Below are 21,729 nucleotides of genomic sequence, written 5' to 3' on the forward strand. Positions count from 1 at the left end.
CTGACCGTGTGAGTGCGCTCGTCATTATTTCTCTCAGTATTAACGGAGCAGCGATGGACGGCAGCTGTGTTTCTAACCAAGGCCAAGTAGAGGTGCCTGTGGAACAGCCAGCTGATCGCGAGGTATTGCAAAAGTTTATCGAGCTGTATGAAACGCTGCCAGAACTGTGGGATGCTTCCAACCCAGAGTACATGAATAAAAATAAACGGAATAGGGCGCTCGATAGACTGTTGGTTGTATACTCGAAGTTAAAAGTAAATGCAACCCGTGAGGATGTGAGGAAAAAAATTAATACTTTACGGTCAAATTATCGCAAGGAATTAAAGAAGATAGTGGAATCAAAACGCTCAGGGATTGGGGCAGATGATATATACCAACCATCGTCGTGGGTATTTTATGCGCTTCAGTTTCTCAATAAAGCAGAAGTTCCTGCCGTGCTCAGCGTGCAAGAGGATTCACAGGAGGTTAGTACAGTGTTATTCGTATTATATTAAATACTGGCACACCATTTAATTTCATTAACAGGTATAAGTTCCAAACAGACCCCTGTTAAAGTCCGAGTCTTTTCAGCGTGTATGAAACTAATGTTTACAAACCTCTGTAACTTGATTGTTGACTGCATGTCAGAACATTGTCTATAAAGTATACCTGTACAACCTTGTCATTGTGGAAAACCAAGATGCAAGTGCTTAAAATGTACATTCCATAGATTAAGAATGGCAAATATGCCCCACATTGTGGTACATAATCCTCCATTGCGACATTTGTAAATGAAAGGAACATGGTATAACAATAGCATACCTTCCATCTTCGTTTTCAATAGACCACTAAGTTGCATAGTTATGTTTGTGTGGTTATTGTAGTACGGACTTGTACAAGGGTCTTTTCGGTACATACACCATTGTTAACCTTTTGTTGAAGCTTCCCTTCATTACAAAAATATTTACACAAGTTGTCTCTTACTGTCTTGGCATTTGTCGAGGTATTCCTATTCAAAGTACCTCCCAGTTCTAAAAGTGTGCATTCACCTGGGTTTTCAGTAGCACTTGATTGTAAATAGGTTTGATTAGTTTCTTTTACAAGAAAATTATGTAAATAACAGCAGGCCATTGTTATTATGGCTGCTTCTTTTGGCTCGAGACATATAGACTTTTGAAAGATTCCAAATCTGCTTGACAGTACACCAAAAGTGTTTTCTACTACACTTCGCGCCCGAGAAAGGCGATAGTTAAATTGCCGCCGTTCGTCATTCAATGTTTTCTGTGAATAGGGTTTCATTAGGTGCACATTTAAGGCAAACGCTTCGTCGGCTATAAACACGAATGGGTGCTTGTCGGATGAATATGGCAGTGTCGACGGTTCTGGTAGGTTTAGAGTATTATGCTGGAGACATTCACCAAATTGAGAATGGAAAAGCACACCTCCATCTGATATGCGTCCATTAATGCCAGCATCTACCATGATGAACTCCTTGTTTGCATTAACCACTGCCAGGAGTACAATGCTAAAGAATCCCTTGTAGTTATAGTACAGGGACCCAGAATTAGAAGGCTTCTTTATAGCAATGTGTTTTCCGTCGATGGCACCTACGCAGTTCCAAAACTGATATTGTGAGCCAAAACCATGTGCAATGCGATTCCATTCTTCATGTGTTGAAGGCAACTGAAACAACGAAATAATGTACATGTAGTATGTGTTTAAGTTTCCTTCCTAGTCTTAAAATAATTTTTGTTTCAACCCAGCTACAACCATGCTCTTTAATAATATTAACAATTTTATATATTGCATTATAAATAATGATAGATACACACTTTGCAAGAGTAGGTCTAATTTTACTTTCAGAGGGTAGAGTATGAAACACGTGTTTACATAAAGCACAGTTTAAGCAATCATTCCTGTCTATTTTCAGGGGGCCCAGCATGAATCATCAAATGATCTACGCGAGTCACCTGTTGAAACAGGCCCGATGACGTCATCACCTACCCCTACAACATCCATGTCATCAATAAATAAAATGCAGCCACCAATTAAAAAGCGGAGAGTTCAAGGAAAGGCTTCCAAACAAAACGAACTGCTTGCTTTAGCGTGTGACTACTTGTCACGACCCTCAAATGACGATGACAAAGAATATAATCTAGCAAAGGTATGGGCACAGCAACTGAAAGAATTAGAACCTCGACAAAAATTGTACGCCGAAAAGGCAATAAGTGACATTCTATTTGAGGCTAGGTTGGGTAACTTAAATAATAATTCAGTGCAAATGAATGTTAACACTAGGCATTCATATGACACAATATACTCTCCATCGTGTTCTACATCTACATCTGCAAGTCCAAGTATTTCGGTGCATGTTCCGAGCCCCCAACCTGAAGTTCAGTACATTGAAACATCTGAAGACGTTCCTATAGACAGAAATATGATCACCCTATTCACAACTTTTAAACCTGCCGGGGAATGAATGGACTAGGTTTAATATTCTGGATAATAGCCTACTATGTACTTGAATGCTGTTCAGTTCCTGATTATTATTATTATTATTATTATTATTATTATTAGACAAAACATAGACCTGATATTCTGTAACTTCTGTTTATAATAAACAAATGTTTGTAATGAATGTCTTACCTTTATGAGCTCTTGCAGAACGTAACACAATACTTCACATGTTTCCACGACTGCTGTGCTGATCGGAACTGGTGACATTATAGCGGAAAACTTTAAATCTTCAAAATGTCTACCAGTTGCAAGATACCTCAATGTCACCGCTAATCTCTCTGCGACCGATAAACAGCACCGCAGGTTTGTATTTTGCCTTATTAGAAAAGGCTCTACCATTCCTAGTAATTTTGCGAAAGTACCCTCACTCATTCGGAGATAGTTCCGATAATCTTCTGCTTCGGTATTGAACCATTCTGTTCATTGGTGCAATTATATCAATTTGAGTATTGGATAGTGGAATAATACTAGGCCACCCACGAAGCCGATGTCTTACAGTATATGTCATAAAGGGGGCCAGAAGAAGCGTTCTTATGTGAAGTGAGTGCGAGCGTCATTATGAGAAATCTCCAGAACCCATTAGAAGGAGTTATGTCCAAAGCGAAGCCTCTTGATGAAGCTTGGGGACGCTTTCCAGTTCCCGGCTAAACTTATTCTAGGAGGGAAGAATGAAATAAATTAATATCTTTGGTTACAGAAGAGTTGCATTGGATTTGAGACAAGAATTGCAACCTGTATTATATCTGCTTTATTTTGATAGGCATTAGGGCTGCATTAATTAATGCATTCGCTAAGTTGCGCTCATGATAATTAATGCGGGAAAATTTTCCCGGGCACGCTAAGATTGCACGCAGCCAAGTGGCTTGATGACGCCACCCGGAATTATAAATTAAGGCCGCCAGGGCATATCAGGGTCATTCGTAGACCGAGAGGCTGCAGGAACGAATCGTCATACGGCGTGTTGGTCCTGAGAACAACGCTTTGTCTTCAAGCTACACCGACTACCTGTACTGCTATTTCTGCAAAGATTTACCCCAGCATCAAGTCAGAACGAGTGTTTGACAGCATCATTCCAAAGAAGCCACAACCAGGAGCTGAAGCCAACACAACAACGGGCATCGAGCCAGGAACATTGGGAGCACCTGACCAGCACAACATCGAAGAGGACACCTTCCGACTACAGAGGGAGCTGTACGAAGACGCCACACCAGCAAGAATGTCTCCAAATGGTCAACAGTATCTGATGCAAGCCCGGCAGTCTATCAGAATGTGGTAGATCCAGTGGTCCACAGGGATGGCCGCTCCGCTATGTCTTCTATTTTAAGGTCAGAGCTTTCCAATTCTGTTTCAAGCATGTCATTTAAATTTAGATAGGAATATGGGGGCCGTCAGTCAGCATATTTGTGTTAATAGGAGAGTTTCCCTTGTAATATAGAGCTAGGCCTCAAACTCAAACCCCGTACTTTAAGGAAGATGTTATTTGTAGAGTCCTTGTTAGCGAATTTATAGTTCATTTTGATTGCGTTATTTTGAAGTACATGTTTGTGTAAGGGTCTGATCGAACTCAGTTGGGCATAGGAGGTTAGTCTACAGATAGGTACTTTTATTAGATCACATTCAGGCATTTGTTTCTGCAGACGTAGAAGTGTTTAATTATGACCAAGTCGTGACCAGTAATTCACCCAGATTCATTGATAGAGCGAGCGAGTCCAGGTATTAAGAGATTGGAGCCCATAAGAGGCAAAAGTAAGATTTGCAGTCGGCCTGAGAGAGCCCAACCATTGAGAGTTTATTGAGTATATTTTGGAAATGCCAAGTATGGCAATGTGACGATCGCTTAATGATTAGTGTTTTGTAGCACCAGGATTTAGCCCATGAGAGGCATAAGTAAGATGAGCGAGATTGCTGAAGTATGGAGACAAGGGCAGATAGCCCAGGTATATTTAAATGAGGGCTTTAACAGCTGACTACGTGATGTGTTCTTTGAAAGGCAAGACTTTAGCCTGTCTTCCCGTTTGAGCTCGTAAATAAGGGAACTGCCGCAAGTTGAGGGGTGAGAATGGAGGTCATTGAGCTTGACGTCACAGGCGGGTGTGTTGGTCGTCTGCAGTATTTCAAGTATGCCAGAAGGGGAAGAAACGACCTTCATGGTTTGAGAGCAGAGAGAGATTTGTTTTATGTCCTATCTGTTTTACGTAAGATTTTAACACTGGCCCATTTTATACTGACACCCTTGTATGTGTTGATTGGATCTTTGATATTGTTTGCATAGGTATCTTGGACACCTTACCTGTCATAGGACTAGGGTTCGTGACCGTGTCAGGTCATTGTAAATTTTGTGGTGATTTTGTTTGCACCGGGGTTCGACGGCGCGAGGCATTGTAAATTTTTAAGGGAATCATTGTTTTTGTGTCATTAAGCAGATATCCATCTTTCTAAACTTCGTGACTTACACTATGGTTACATGCTTGTTGCAGATTCACGTGTTTTTGTGAAGGCGGTGAAATGATAGTCATCGGCTCAGCGTCATTTTTCCATCTCATATTGAAATGATCTTTTATTTGTAAATAATTCAAGTTTATGTAATAAATCCCTATTTGTTAAAATTTGAATGCAGCGGTGTTTTCTGTTAGATATTTATTTTAATTTTTTATTTAGTCGAATTCTTACCTGAGTAGGCACATGTCCTAGTGTTTGAGCTTTATGTTGCCCCATTATACCCATATTATCCCTGAGAAGAGCGCTCTACCGGCTGATTGAAGAGGACAGTGTTCAGGTAAGACTATGTGCACCAGCTCACGTCTGTGAGAGTTCGTTCACTACTGTACTCTAGGTTCGAGACCGGCCTTCGCCTGGACGGAACTTTATAGTGCAGTAGGGCACATAGTATTAATGGCGCAAGCCATCGTGGGGCCTCGATATTGCTGTAATGAGGGCTACCCAGACAGTGTAAACAGAGCGCCATAGTATTAATGGCGCCGAGCAACGTGGTGGCCGAAATACCGTAAAGGGCTAACCATAGCGCCATAGTATAAATGACCAAGCAACGATGGGGCTCGATAACTTTGAAAAAAGGGCTAACCATAGCGCCATGGTATTAATGACGACGAGTAACGAATGGCCCGATATTTCAGTAAAAGGGACCAGAGCGCCTTTGTCTACATTGTGAACTTGGTGTGGCTAACTGAGGACCCGATATTGCAGTAAGGAGGGTCATACAGCTTATTTTATTATGCCGTCAGGTGATGCTTGATATTTGTGTAAACGAGCTCACACAACCAAGTGGTATTTTGTTGATTTTCCCCATGAAATAGGGCTATAGGTCATTATGTGTATCTATAAAGGCAGGACCTGATATTTTGGTAAATAAAGGTCGTGCAAGACTTGATTTCAGGCATATGTTATGACAGCTGCATTCAATTACGTGTTGTGCTGGTATACCAAGTTTGGTCTGTGATCTGTACTGTTAGCTTGGTGATATATTTGGAGTATGTTGTTAAACTTGTGAGGTTGAATGACTGCCAGTTCAGAGAGGTATTTTGTGATGTTCTGTCTTTGATCTTACCATTAGTTTATGGATATTGCTGTGGGTGGTGTTTAGCGAGGATGTGCTGATTGTGTGGTTTTCTGGGAGTGATGGATGATATTCGTGCGGGGATTTGACATGCAAGGTGTTGTGTTTTACAGGTGTATAATCGGATCGCTTGGATTTGTGCATGTGGTAGTTTTTGCTGGTTTATGACATTGTGTGGGAGAATTCTATGTTTGTGTTGTGTATATATTTTTGTATCATAGTGTTGTACTGACGGTTACCATATGTTTGAATGACATGATATTAGATTGAGGTAGCCAATTTAGGCTTTGAAAGTTCGAGAGTTTAGCAGTAGGAACATGTTGATAAATTAGAAAGAGTAGGAAATTTATAGTATTTGAAATTTAATCGAGGACATACGGAGCGGCTTTTCCCGCCGGACTTTATAATAAGTGAGTTGAATGTCGGTAGACATAGGAGAGATGCTGAGGCAACTCAGCGAGCAGATAAAAGAACAGGGTGCCAAAAGAGAAGCACATTTTGTGGCGCTTAGAGAGGATCTAAGAATTATTCAAGGACAACAAACTAGGGATAAAGAGCAGATGAAAGAACAATTTGTGGCGCTTAAAGAGGAGGTAGGAGCTATTAAAGGACAAGCGGATAGGAATAGTGAGCTCTTGGTTCAGAACGGGGAACGTTTGAACGACCAAGTCAGTGCTCAATTTAAAGAACAAGAAATTAGGAACTCGGATCAGATAAAAGAACTTAAAGTACACGTAACCGAGCAACTTACGGAGAAAATCGCGGAGTGCGAAGAAAAGGTGACCGAACGAGTAGTACACACCGAAACACGGGTAGCTAACCAAATAACCGAGCTAAGGGAACACACTAGCATTCGTTTGGAGCAATTGGCCTCTGAAAATGAAGCAACTAGGGATACCATAGCAGAATTAGATACCAAGATAGAAAATGTACGGCTGTGCTGTGTTACCACGACCGAGAAGTTGAGTCAGCAGATGGAAGAATCGCACAGAACGGTAGAGAAGCAAATTCAGGAAGTGAAGAATAGTATCGAGGGAATAGAACAGCGCATGGAAGAAAAAGATAAGGAGACCCAGTCCGAACTGAGAACCGTTAAAGAAGACCTGGTAGCAGCAATAGATCGCATAGACCATACGCAAGCGAGGCTAGAAAAAATAGAGCAGAAAGTAGAAGACAGTATGGAGGCGAGGACTCGAGAAGGAGTTGGGAGGAAAGAGCAAACCACGGAAGAGAATAAGGAAGGTAAAGTCGGCGATAAGGTGCCCGAGGAGGAAATTATCACAGAAGTTCAGCAGTCTGATTCACCGGTTGAACCGCCCGAAAATGAAGTGATGCGAATGGAGCAATCTGATACAAACAGTCCAATGGTTCAGGAGGCAGAAGCAGAAAGGGAAGATACACCAGGAAACGAGAATATTACTGTAGCCTCAGAAGAAGGATTGAATGACACAATAAGCAAGGAAGCTGGGGAAACGGCAACTTTGGTTTGGCTACAGGAAGGAGAAGAAGAGCAGTTCAAGAATCACATTGTGCAGAGATCCGGCAACATAGCCATAGTCCGGTCAGAAGGGGCCGAGCTCAAGTACTACGCGACGACGTCTGAGGGCGAATACCTCGTAAATTCTGCGGGGGAAGAAAAGAGTCTGGAATGTGTGACAGTATCCAAGGTCGAGGCCGATGATATAGGAAGGAAAATAGCGAACAACGTTAAAGGGATTTCTGGACAAATAGAAATTGGAGACCCGAACGGGGACGCACAAAATAATCAAAGGGAAACGGTTGGAAAATATCTTCAAGAAATAGCAGCCGTTAATGAAGGAGACGATCAATGGTATAACCAGCATTCGAAGCGAAATGAAGGAAAGAGAACTAAGTCATACAAGAGACGCAAGAAGAACCAAAAATACCGATACCAGTTTGGTTGGTTCGGGAAACAAGTGAAAATACGTCGTAGGTGGAAGATTGGAACCATCAAGAGAAAGAAGAAGCGGCGAAAAGAAGATATGAAAGAGGGACGAATTCTTGAACCGAGAAGCTACGTGGAACAGTTGAGGAGAAAACGTGCTGTTGCGAAGAGGTGGCTTTCCGCATGTCGTGAAATAAGGCGGAAGAAAAGTGACTGGAAAACCGAGAGAAAGGAAGGTCTCTTACTCCACAAAAGAAAGAGTGGAACAGAGAGAGGGAACCTCTCTAACTACAGAAGGAAACAAACACGTAGTGCCAGGAACCTCTGCAGGCTAGAAGGCCGCATGAATGAGACAGGGTGTGAAGAAAGTTGCGAAATGGCCGTGAGACGGGGAACTTCTGTAAGTTTGGCAAATAGAAGAGCCATTTAGATAAACACCACTGTATATAAGTAGTATTGTAAATAGAAAACTGATGATAACCAGTAGTTATAAATTTATTTTATGAATTAGATTAATTGAACATCATGACGAATGAAGAGAATTTAAGATGAATTTAACAGGGATCCGTAACTAGATCACGAGTTAGTGTTAGTTAAGACACCCACTGTCTCTAACCCTACAGAGAGATACTACCATAAGTTCGCTGAGCTATACACTGGACCGTATAGAATAATTCATAGTTATGAAAATAACTCATACAAGGTCCAAAGCTTGGACGCTACAGTGACTCAGGTCTTTAACTCATCAAACCTTAAGCCCTTTTTCCAACCCGGCCAATATCAATTAGACAATCAAGAAGAAGAAGAAGAAGAAGGAGGCGAAGAAGAGGAAGAAGAACCTGAGGACGAAGAGACCGAAAATATTGCCAGAGAGGAGGTTATCATTCCGGAAGAAGATGGAAATGACAGCGAAGAAGAACAACCAGAGATACCCAATGGTGAAGAAGAAGAAGAAGAAGAAGAAGTGAATATGATTTCTCCAGGCGACCAGCAACAGCTATCTGAGCAGCGCAAAGAAACGGAGTGTCAAGACTGCGAGAGTAACCACCGGAGATTTCTAGCTCTGCTGGATGCCTATTACCAAGTTAGGAAGGATAGGGAGGCTATCATGTCTGTCGCTGAAGATAGTCCCATGCCCTGAAGTTTTGAATATTGACAGCAGATATAATTGCAATGAGAAAATGATCTTGGAATTTGGGAAAATAAAATTCTTAACAAAATTTTATTTTGTCGTTCACGGGGGGCTATGAACCATTCTGTTCATTGGTGCAATTATATCAATTTGAGTATTGGATAGTGGAATAATACTAGGCCACCCACGAAGCCGATGTCTTACAGTATATGTCATAAAGGGGGCCAGAAGAAGCGTTCTTATGTGAAGTGAGTGCGAGCGTCATTATGAGAAATCTCCAGAACCCATTAGAAGGAGTTATGTCCAAAGCGAAGCCTCTTGATGAAGCTTGTGGACGCTTTCCAGTTCCCGGCTAAACTTATTCTAGGAGGGAAGAATGAAATAAATTAATATCTTTGGTTACAGAAGAGTTGCATTGGATTTGAGACAAGAATTGCAACCTGTATTATATCTGCTTTATTTTGATAGGCATTAGGGCTGCATTAATTAATGCATTCGCTAAGTTGCGCTCATGATAATTAATGCGGGAAAATTTTCCCGGGCACGCTAAGATTGCACGCAGCCAAGTGGCTTGATGACGCCACCCGGAATTATAAATTAAGGCCGCCAGGGCATATCAGGGTCATTCGTAGACCGAGAGGCTGCAGGAACGAATCGTCATACGGCGTGTTGGTCCTGAGAACAACGCTTTGTCTTCAAGCTACACCGACTACCTGTACTGCTATTTCTGCAAAGATTTACCCCAGCATCAAGTCAGAACGAGTGTTTGACAGCATCATTCCAAAGAAGCCACAACCAGGAGCTGAAGCCAACACAACAACGGGCATCGAGCCAGGAACATTGGGAGCACCTGACCAGCACAACATCGAAGAGGACACCTTCCGACTACAGAGGGAGCTGTACGAAGACGCCACACCAGCAAGAATGTCTCCAAATGGTCAACAGTATCTGATGCAAGCCCGGCAGTCTATCAGAATGTGGTAGATCCAGTGGTCCACAGGGATGGCCGCTCCGCTATGTCTTCTATTTTAAGGTCAGAGCTTTCCAATTCTGTTTCAAGCATGTCATTTAAATTTAGATAGGAATATGGGGGCCGTCAGTCAGCATATTTGTGTTAATAGGAGAGTTTCCCTTGTAATATAGAGCTAGGCCTCAAACTCGAACCCCGTACTTTAAGGAAGATGTTATTTGTAGAGTCCTTGTTAGCGAATTTATAGTTCATTTTGATTGCGTTATTTTGAAGTACATGTTTGTGTAAGGGTCTGATCGAACTCAGTTGGGCATAGGAGGTTAGTCTACAGATAGGTACTTTTATTAGATCACATTCAGGCATTTGTTTCTGCAGACGTAGAAGTGTTTAATTATGACCAAGTCGTGACCAGTAATTCACCCAGATTCATTGATAGAGCGAGCGAGTCCAGGTATTAAGAGATTGGAGCCCATAAGAGGCAAAAGTAAGATTTGCAGTCGGCCTGAGAGAGCCCAACCATTGAGAGTTTATTGAGTATATTTTGGAAATGCCAAGTATGGCAATGTGACGATCGCTTAATGATTAGTGTTTTGTAGCACCAGGATTTAGCCCATGAGAGGCATAAGTAAGATGAGCGAGATTGCTGAAGTATGGAGACAAGGGCAGATAGCCCAGGTATATTTAAATGAGGGCTTTAACAGCTGACTACGTGATGTGTTCTTTGAAAGGCAAGACTTTAGCCTGTCTTCCCGTTTGAGCTCGTAAATAAGGGAACTGCCGCAAGTTGAGGGGTGAGAATGGAGGTCATTGAGCTTGACGTCACAGGCGGGTGTGTTGGTCGTCTGCAGTATTTCAAGTATGCCAGAAGGGGAAGAAACGACCTTCATGGTTTGAGAGCAGAGAGAGATTTGTTTTATGTCCTATCTGTTTTACGTAAGATTTTAACACTGCCCCATTTTATACTGACACCCTTGTATGTGTTGATTGGATCTTTGATATTGTTTGCATAGGTATCTTGGACACCTTACCTGTCATAGGACTAGGGTTCGTGACCGTGTCAGGTCATTGTACATTTTGTGGTGATTTTGTTTGCACCGGGGTTCGACGGCGCGAGGCATTGTAAATTTTTAAGGGAATCATTGTTTTTGTGTCATTAAGCAGATATCCATCTTTCTAAACTTCGTGACTTACACTATGGTTACATGCTTGTTGCAGATTCACGTGTTTTTGTGAAGGCGGTGAAATGATAGTCATCGGCTCAGCGTCATTTTTCCATCTCATATTGAAATGATCTTTTATTTGTAAATAATTCAAGTTTATGTAATAAATCCCTATTTGTTAAAATTTGAATGCAGCGGTGTTTTCTGTTAGATATTTATTTTAATTTTTTATTTAGTCGAATTCTTACCTGAGTAGGCACATGTCCTAGTGTTTGAGCTTTATGTTGCCCCATTATACCCATATTATCCCTGAGAAGAGCGCTCTACCGGCTGATTGAAGAGGACAGTGTTCAGGTAAGACTATGTGCACCAGCTCACGTCTGTGAGAGTTCGTTCACTACTGTACTCTAGGTTCGAGACCGGCCTTCGCCTGGACGGAACTTTATAGTGCAGTAGGGCACAGTATATTGTATTTCCCACAACAACTTCATATGAGAATACTCTTCTCTTTTTCTAAGCCAATCTTTAACCCATCGTTTACGTTTAACACTGCGTTTCGTGCAGAGTGCTAACACGATAGCTACACATGCCCGTCTTTTACGATCCATTTTGATAGAATGCCGCAATGGTAAGCAAGTACACTAGTACTGACGAAAATATTGACAGTAATAATGATCATGTAAGGTCACTACAGTACTGATGCTTACTGTCAGTATTATTGACTCAGTATTACTGACCGTGTAGGGTCCGCTTAATATTCACAGCGTGAAACTGTCCTGGTACAAAAAGTGTAAATAATTTGTTTCCTGACAACTGAGTTAAGAATAATAGTGAACCTATGCTGAAAAATAATTAATAGTCCTTCAATGTTTAGTGAAGTTCTGACTGTTTGTATGCATGCACTCCGCTTTGGAGTTGGTTAGGAAATGGCCGGGAACATTTATCTGTAGTAGTAGTAGTAGTTTTTTTGTTATGGCAGGGGAAAATCTTTTAAAGACTTCACTCTGTGTAGGAGTCGGATTTCCACCAACTAAAAACCCCTGCCCTCTTCACTCAGACCATTCTGGAACTGCTTGTCGGCATGACATCAGAATGGAGTGATGTATATTATTAAGTTCTTCCTTTCTCTTCTTTTTCCTTCATCCCCATAATGCTTGTCGCCATTGCCTTTACTGTGTTCCAGGCAGACGGGCTCTGTAACATAATCTGAACCAGATTCCCTGGCGTGAGTTGTCGGCCAAGTTGTTAGCAGGCTTTCCTTCGTTCTTCTTCCCATCGAACACAGTAGAAAAACGTGTGTTCTACTGTATCCCTTTCAGAACAGTACCGACAACCATCTCCCTGCATCTTTCCCATCTTCATGGCGTACACGCCGAATCTTCCATGTCCTGTCAGGATCTGCGACAGATAGTATTCTACCTGCCGATGTCTACATTTAAGCCAGTCTCCTATGTTGGGTATTAGCTTTTTTGTCCATTGGCCAACATCGGTTGTGCCATCCCATCGGTCTTGCCAGTCTAGTACGAGTTGGTTCCTCGAGGCTTTCTTTTCTTCAGCAGATATAGTTGCACCCCTTTAATGCCTAAGTTTTCTCTCTACAACGAGGAGGTCAATGGGAGTAGTAGTAGTAGTAGTAGTAGTCTGAAATTATTGTAAAGGATTTGAAATCACTTATTTTTCATCTTATTATTTAATTGCATATAAAAGAAAAAAATAATTATGTGTACATGGTAGGCTCTAAACTATAAAGATAACTCCAAGACCTGTCTTAGTCTTATTCTTGGCTTTGACGATATGAAAGTGTCTGAGGTATGAGCGATGCTGGCATTGGCAGGAGTCTGTCACTATTGTAACGGCCACAGGGTTTTGATGGTTTCGTAGACTTGCTTATTACAAATAAAAGACAAATATTATGTGGATAATACATTTTATTTAGTAGAACGTGGTACACTTGGAATGTGGCTAATAACTCAGTGTAGTATGGGTCTGTGATATGAGAAATAAAAGACGTAATTTAATAGTTCGGGAGTGATATTATGAGTAAAAGTAAGATTAATAAATGAATTGCTCAATGTGTTGGGATAGTTGTACTGAACAACATACAAATTAAAGTAAAATCTCTCTACATTTGAATGTGGAAAATACTTCTCACAATATACTAATGAAGTTTTCACTCTTCATTGCCAATGTCACGTCTTTCATAAACCAAAGTCTGTCGCAAACCTCACCCGGAAAACCAAATTCATTGTCCAGAAATGCTGCTTTGAAATACTTGCTCCAAGGTACATCAATGCAATTTCAACGTTGTTCACAAGTATTTTCTTCAATCACATTCAATTGTGCAATTTTCAAATCCACTGGTTCACTCTTCTTGTCTTCTAATAAAGTCGTACTTGATGTTGAAGCATCTTAATTTACTTCAAAGTAGTTACTTGTTGTAAATTGTTTTCACTGTTTCAGTTTCTCATAGTAATGCGTATTTCACTCTTTAAGTGACACTAATGTTCAGAATGTTTAGACTCACCCATGAATTTTCACTGACAATGAAGGTTAGGGGCTATTTGTTGAAAATCAACATGGAAATACCTATGTTTTTAGAACTAACTAGTTTTATTACACATTTCACTAGATTTTCCTTTACACTGATCATTCACAGGGAGCTAGAAATACAATCAAAACATCTTAAGCAATCGCACTGCCTGTTCATCAATGTGTCCACCCTTTGCTTTGATTACTGCTTTACAGGTGCGTGGAATTCTACGACTCATTGGCTGAATGGTCAGCGTTGAGTCCTTCGGTTCAGAGGGTCCTGGGTTCGATTCCCAGCCGGGTTGGGGATTTTAATCGCCTCTGATTAATTCTTCTGGCCTGGGGACTGGGTGTTAGTGTTTGTTCCAACACGTCCTCTTCCTATTCAGACAACATACTACACTGCCAACCACCACAGAAACACGCAATAGTGATTACATCCCTCCATGAAGGGTTGGTGTCAGGAAGGGCATTCGGCCATAAAACAGGGCCAAATCCCCATGTGCGACACACTTCGCACCCGCGACCTCACAGGTATGGGAAAAGCTGTAGAAAAAGAAGAAGATGCGTGGCATTCTAACTGTTAATTTTTCCAAAGTCTCGGTATTTATACATTTCTAACCGACATTGCCACAACCCATCCACACTACCTGGTGTCTTTTCTTTCACTTTCCTGTCAAGTTCTTCTCACAAAAGTTCAATAGGTGACAGATAGGGTGATTGAGGAGGCCAGACCATTAATTGCAATTTTTCTTCAGTTGTTTCCTTTCCAGATACTGCTTGCACAAATGAAAGGTGTGTTTAGGATCATTGTCCTGCTGTAGAACAAATCCTTCACCAATCAGCTTCATTTCAGATGGCACGGCATTGCGCAAAAGGATACGGTGATATTGTTTCTTTTCCAGTATTCCCTCTACTTTCACCAAATCACCAACCTGATTATTTCCAAAACATCCCCACACCATCACATTTCCTCCTCCATGCTTCACAGACAGAATTATGCAGGATTTCATAACCCTTTCGCCGGGGCGGTGACAAACGTATTGGCGACTGTTGGAACCAAATTTTTCAAATTTAGATTCATCCATCCAAAGCACCTGTTTCCATTGTTGAAAGGTCTAGTTATGTATTTTGGCCCATTGTAGCCTTTTCTGCTTGTGTACAGTTTTCAACAATGGTTTCCGTGCAGCCACGCAACCAAACAATCCTGCCTCAAGCAGACAATTTTTCACTGTTGTCACAGACACAGGTTGTTCTCTTGTTTTATTTATCTCTGAGCAAATATCTATCGCTGTACACCTTCTTTCACGCTTACTGAGGATTAAAATACGGTTATCTCTAATTTTAGAAGTCTTCCTTGGACGTCCACTGCATGGTCGAACCTCATGACTACCCGTTTCATCTCTGTGTTTCACTGCTCTGTGAATGCTGCACTCTGAAATTTTAAATTTTTCTGCAATTTTTTGGTTCGATTTGGGTTATATTAGCCTTCTTTCCCATATTCGATTGTTAGATGTGTGTTGTTTCCGTAGTTATGTCCAGATAACAACAATGTAGAAAATAAACAATCTGGTACAGAGATTAACATACAACTGCGCAGGATAACTTCTGTAGGCCAACTGTCAACTTCTAAGACAGCGAGGAAACAAGAAGGACAAGTAATCACGTGAGAGAGGCATGTTTATTACCTGGGAAAGGGCTGGAAGTTATCCAGGTAGAAGCAGGCAGTAAGAGCTGGGGACTGTAAATCTGTCAACTTCTTTGAAAAGATAAAGTAAAATCTTGCAGTATGCACTGAAATAGCTTTATGAAAGTGCTGAAAGCATCCATACATAAGTAACAGAACAAAAGTACCACTAATCATCACACAGAAAACAATTATTGAAGAAAATTATTAATTTTCGTAGGCGAGTCTAAACTTTCTGATGCTAGTGTATGTCACTCCAATTGATAGCTCATGATAGGCAACTTGATGTCTTTGGAGTGTACAGACCGGGAAAGGGTAGTGCTGACAAGGATTCAGAATTATTTGATAAGATATTCAGCTATGTGGGAAACGGCGTGGAAAGGAATGTGATTGTAGTGGGAGATCTGAATTTACCAAATGTCAATTGGGAAGGAAATGCGAACAACAGGAAGCATGACCAACAAATGGCAAATAAGCTAATACGGGAAGGACACCTGATTCAGAAAGTGACGGAACCAACTAGAGTGAAAAATATCCTGGACGTGGTACTGATAAAACCAGATGAGCTCTATAGGGAAACCGAAGAAATTGATGATATTAGTGATCTCGAAGCTGTTTTTGTCGTAGTTAAAAAATAAATGTGATAGAAAGGAAGGTTTTAAAAGTAGGACTATTAGGCAGTACCATATGGCTGATAAAACAGGCATGAGGCAGTTTTTAAAAAGTAATTATGATCGGTGGAAAACGGTAAATAAGAATGTAAACAGACTCTGGGATGGGTTTAAAGAAATTGTTGAGGAATGTGAAAGCAGGTTTGTTCCTTTAAAGGTGGTAAGGAATGCTAAAGACCCACCTTATTATAATAGAGAAATACCTAAAGAGACTAAGAAGAAGGTGCAGATTGGAAAGAAATAGAGTTAGAAATGGCTGTGGAAGTAAGGATAAATTGAAGGAAATTACTAGGAAATTTAATCTAGCAAAGAAGTTAAGGATAACATTATGGCAAGCATAATTGGCAGTCATACACATTTTAGTGAAAAATGGAAGGGTACTTTAAGGCAGAAGCAAGTTCCAGGGAGGACATTCCAGGAATAATTAATGAACAAAGAGAGTGTGTATGTGAGGATCTTCAAAAGGCAGCAGTATTCAGTCAGCAGTATGTACAGATTGTTGGTTACAAGGATAATGTCCAGATAGAGGTGGTGACTAATGCTAAAGAAGTATGAAAATTTACATATGATAACAATGATATTTACAATAAGATACAAAAATTGAAAACTAGAAAAGTGGCTGGAATTGATAAGATTTCTGGGGATATACTAAAGACAATGGGTTGGTATATAGTACCATATCTGAAATACTTATTTGATTATTGTTTGGTTGAAGGAGCTATACCAAATGAATGGAGAGTTGCTATAGTAGCCCCTGTGTATAAAGGAAAGGGTGATAGACATAAAGCTGAAAAATTACAGGCCAGTAAGTTTGACATGCGTTGCATGTAAGTTTTGGGAAGGCATTCTTTCTGATTAGGCCTATACTAGCAGTTTCTCGCTGGCTCCACCCGCAATGTACAAAGTATGGTGTTGTTCGTTACTATCCTCACGGATGTATTTGCAAAGATTCGAGTTAATGAAATAAAGCACATGATCTGCTGAGGTAATAGAATATTATATCAACAAAACACTTGAAAATACATCACACAAAGAAATTGAATTAAACGTTCCTTGGAACAACACTACGCGCCAAACTGTTAAAAAGTTCTTCATCTTTGTCATGGAGACAAATGTTCTCATAACTTTTCTCAGAATCTACCAATTTACCTCAAAAGAAAGCGCTTGATCCACTGAGTGTTTTAGACCAAAACGAACTGTGTACCTTAATTAGAATGAAAGATATGATTGCTTCAATGAGAAAAAATGTTGAAGAAATGAGATGTCAAATTGAATGTGCACTCATAACTTTCCTCAGAATCAACCCATTTAAATAGTTACGAGCTGAAATGAAAGAACTTAATCCACAGAGTGTTCTTAGGCCAAAATGAACTCCGTACCTCAATTAGCACCAAAGATATGATTGCTTCAAAGAGACAGAAAATTGAAAAAAAATCAAATAATTTGAGGAAGGCAGGAGTTAAGTGATTTACAGTACTTGATAATAAAACTGTGCATGAATACCTTTCATTTTTTAAAAATGAAGGAAATCGACCGGATAGAATGGCTGGAATGACTGACTTTAGTTTTCATAAATTCTTTTAATATATAGATTAGACATGTTTGTGAAATTAATAACTGGTTCAATAGAAGGCAGTTTGGGTTTAGGAAGGTTATTCCACTGAAGCTCAACTTGTAGGATTCTAACAAGATATAGCAGATATCTTGGATTCAGGAGGTCAAATGGACTGTATTGCGATTGACTTGTCTAAAGCATTTGATAGGGTGGATCGTGGGAGACTACTGGCAAAAATGAGTGCAATTGGACTAGACAAAAGAGTGACTGAATGGGTTGCTATATTTCTAGAAAATAACTAGATCTCAGAGAATTAGATAGGGAAAGTTATATCTGACCCTGTAATAATTAAGAGGGGAATTCCTCAAGGCAGTATTATTGGCCCTTTACAGTATGTTTTCTTATATATATAAATGATATGAGTAAAGGAGTGGAATCAGAGGTAAGGCTTTTTGCAGATGATGTTATTCTGTATAGAGTAATAAATAAGTTACAAGATTGTGAGCAACTGCAAAATGACCTCGATAATGTTGTGACATGGACAGTAGGCAATGGTATGATGATAAACAGGGTTAAAAGTCAGGTTGTGAGTTTCGCAAATAGGAAAAGTCCTCTCAGTTTTATTTACTGTGTTGATGGGGTGAAAGTTCCTTTTGGGGATCATTGTAAGTATCTGGGTGTAAATGTAAGGAAAGATCTTCATTGGGGTAATCACATAAATGGGATTGTAAATAAAGGATACAAATCTCTGCACTTGGTTACGAGGGTGTTTAGGGGTTGTAGTAAGGATGTAAAGGAGAGGGCATATAAGACTCTGCTAAGAACCCAACTAGAGTATGGTTCCAGTATATGGGACCCTCACCAGGATTACTTGATTCAAGAACTGGAAAAAATCCAAAGAAAAGCAGCTCGATTTGTTCTGGGTGATTTCCAACAAAAGAGTACAAAAATGTTGTAAAGTTTGGGTTGGGAAGAACTGGGAGAAAGAAGACGAGCTGCTCGACTAAGTGGTATGTATGGAAAATTTTAAATTCCCATGGAGGGAATTTTCACCAATAGAGCATGTCAAAACATATCAGATGTAAGGCTTTTCAGGCGTTTGCTCTATTAACCAGCGTTTCGTCTTAGGTCTGACACTAGACTCGTCAGAGTGGGATGTGTCAGACCCTACCCACTGATGCTGGGTGTATGCAGGTAAGCTTATCAGAAGCCTATATAAGAGGCACAGTCTGATAACTGCATACGGGAGATAAATCTCCACAATGGAATTATTGCTTGCCTAGCAATTCTGAATGGAAAATTCTAAATTCCTATGGAGGGATTTAGATATTTTTTTACCAATAGAGCATGTCAAAACATATCAGATGTAAGGCTTTTCAGGCGTTTGCTCTATTAACCAGCGTTTCGTCTTAGGTATGTTCCGAGCTGTCAGCGGAGGAATGGCGTGGAATGACGTTGGTAGATGAATAAGTGTGAGTGGCGTCCTTAAAAGTAAGAAAGATCACAATATGAAGGTAATGTTGGAATTCAAGAGGACAAATTGGGGCAAATATTCATTTATAGGGAGGGGAGTTAGGGATTGGAATAACTTACCAAGGGAGCTATTCAAAAAATTTCCAATGTCATTGAAATCATTTAAGAAAAGGCTAGGAAAACAACAGATAGGGAATATGCCACCTGGGCGACTGCCCTAAATGCAGATCAGGATTGATTGATTGATTGATTGATTGATGAACATTTTTATGGTGGTCCATCTTTACTACAGTTTCTAGAAGAGTAAAATGTTCACATGACTTAAGAAAACCTAAGAACTTCATGAAAATAACCAGCACCAGAGGGAAGTGAATGAATGACGATGACAAGGCTTTTTAAGACAAATATTTGAAATGAATAGTTTTTGCTGTATTCCCTCTGAAAACACTTAGTAAATGAATCTCCTAACATGTGGACCGGTGGAGGTATGTTCATTCAGCAGAACTGGCCATATCTGAAGACAAGATGTACAGCTTCAGCTCATTCCAAAGCTTAGCTTTATTTTGGTGTAATTATTTATAAACAATTCGTGAACAGAGCCACAGGCTATAGTTAGTATCATTATGAGATTATTCAGATTATTTTTTGGGGGGGGGCGGGGTGACGTCATAAAAAAATATGAAAATATGTTCACTAATACTTTTGGTACGCCATGGTTTAATGAAAATAACAACTTACCTTCGTGGCAAGTTTTAGCTTGTAACTAGTTTCACGGCTTTGTATTTGTGCCTTCAGACAGGATTGATTGCCAATGGTTGCCAGTCGTCGACTATTCCTTGGTCCTGTAACAATGCTTGTTGGTTCCTTGAGAAATTATGAGATTTTAATTTAATTGTGTTCTGTCTTGAGTGGTTCTGTTCCCCAGGTGTTAGAATGGGGCACCAGATATTGCTCATTTGATACCCATCATCTCTGTTCATGTTGAATGGATTGCAGTGAATTACTGTTGCCTCTGTCATGAACCTTGATCGATGGATGTTTTTGATCTCAACCACCTCAGCACTATCGAAGTTTATGTGACCGTGGAGATAGCTTACTCTGTTAATCCTGACAGAGCGACATCTGGCATCTAGCCTGGAGGTTGGGTCCTCAAATTCCACCACCAGAGGTATGTGATTATATGGAAACCACACAAAACCGATGGTGGTGCCAAAATGAGGCATACTAGGCAAGATGAAGAGTGAGGTGGTTTGACATTGCTTTCCTTGCCGAAACAGAAAGTGCTGTTGCAGCACAACAGGCCATAGGAGGAACACCTTTCATAATACTCAGATGCAGTAGTGGTGGTCTGAATAACTTTACCCTGTGCCGCCCATACCTCACCAGCTTTCCTACTGTCATAAATGAGACTGAGACTTTGGTGGAAGTTACATTTTGCTCTGGCTTCTGCCAAGGGAGAGATGCAAAAATATTACATCCATCAAGAAATAACAACAGGAGGATGACACCTATACCAGCACAATTGGTTCTTCGCTGGCTTGTCTAGTAGGGGTCCGACTTCCGATTTTGCTCTTTTTTTTTCTTTTTGGTGCGGCGGTTTATTCCACCACTCCACCTTTGCTTTTTTTTAATATATATATATATATATATATATATATATTATTCCTGTGGGATGTTGAACCAATAACTGAAGTTGAGTATGTAAAGAAAAGAATTATAAATAATGCACATACATGTAAAAAGGAACTACAGAAGATAGTACAAGTGTATGCTCCACAGACAGGATATAGTGTGGAAGAAAAAGAAGAGTTCCTCAATGAACTGGAAACACATATTGTTGGAGATGAGATCATGATAATGGGAGATCTGAATGCTCATGTCCAAACTGATAGAATGGGATATGAGAATGTTTTGGGCCCACATGGGTATGGTGATAGAAATGAAGATGGAGAGAAACTGCTGCACTTCTGTATCAGAAATAACCTGATAAAATAGAATAGAGGAATAGCCATAAGATCAGCCGATATAGTTGGGATGCACAGTATGGAATACTCATCGATTTTGTAATAAAAGACCGAAAAGGGGGACGATACGTCATGAATATGAAGTTAATCCTCAGTGAAAGTATGGAAGGTGATCATAGATTATTAATTGTGGAATTAAAACAAGTAAAAATCCCTAAAATTGTACTGAAGAAAAAACCAAAGATCAAGATTTGGGAATTAGAGGAGGAGGAGGATAAAAGAATGGCATTCCAAGATTGGATAAAAAGTAAGTTGCCTAACATAGAAATACATAGTGGAGAAGAAGAGTGGGACAATTTAAGACAGACATTTGTGGAAGCAGCAATTGAGGTATGCTGGAAAACAAAAGCAAAGGTTAAGGGAAAGGAGACACTGTGGTGGACAGAAAAAACTAAAAAAGAAAAAAAGAAAGGAATAAGGTCAAGGAAGAAATGGATAAGGGAAATTTTAAAAAATGTATCAGAGGGATGAGAATAAGAAATGTTACATATGGAATACAAAAGATTGAAACTACAATTAAAGAGGAGTATCAAGGAAGAAAAGGGGAAATGT

At 40.2% G+C, this 21,729-nt stretch overlaps 1 protein-coding gene across 5 annotated transcripts in view; it reads left to right on the forward strand.

Moving 5' to 3' along the window:
* The window catches only part of LOC136857330 (mitochondrial ornithine transporter 1), a 161,132-nt gene that overhangs the window by 128,099 nt on the left and 11,304 nt on the right, over positions 1 to 21,729 (forward strand). The window contains exon 8 of one of the 5 annotated variants that reach the window (XM_068225139.1): positions 1,910 to 2,567. The exons of the other annotated variants lie outside the window; for them this stretch is intronic. Coding sequence (XP_068081240.1) covers positions 1,910 to 1,923 — 14 coding nt within the window. The 3' untranslated portion in view covers positions 1,924 to 2,567. Of the gene's footprint in view, positions 1 to 1,909; positions 2,568 to 21,729 lie in introns of those variants that run through there. 5 annotated transcript variants of the gene reach the window in all.

The sequence above is a fragment of the Anabrus simplex genome, chromosome 1, assembly GCF_040414725.1.
Source record: "Anabrus simplex isolate iqAnaSimp1 chromosome 1, ASM4041472v1, whole genome shotgun sequence".
NCBI lineage: Eukaryota > Metazoa > Arthropoda > Insecta > Orthoptera > Tettigoniidae > Anabrus > Anabrus simplex.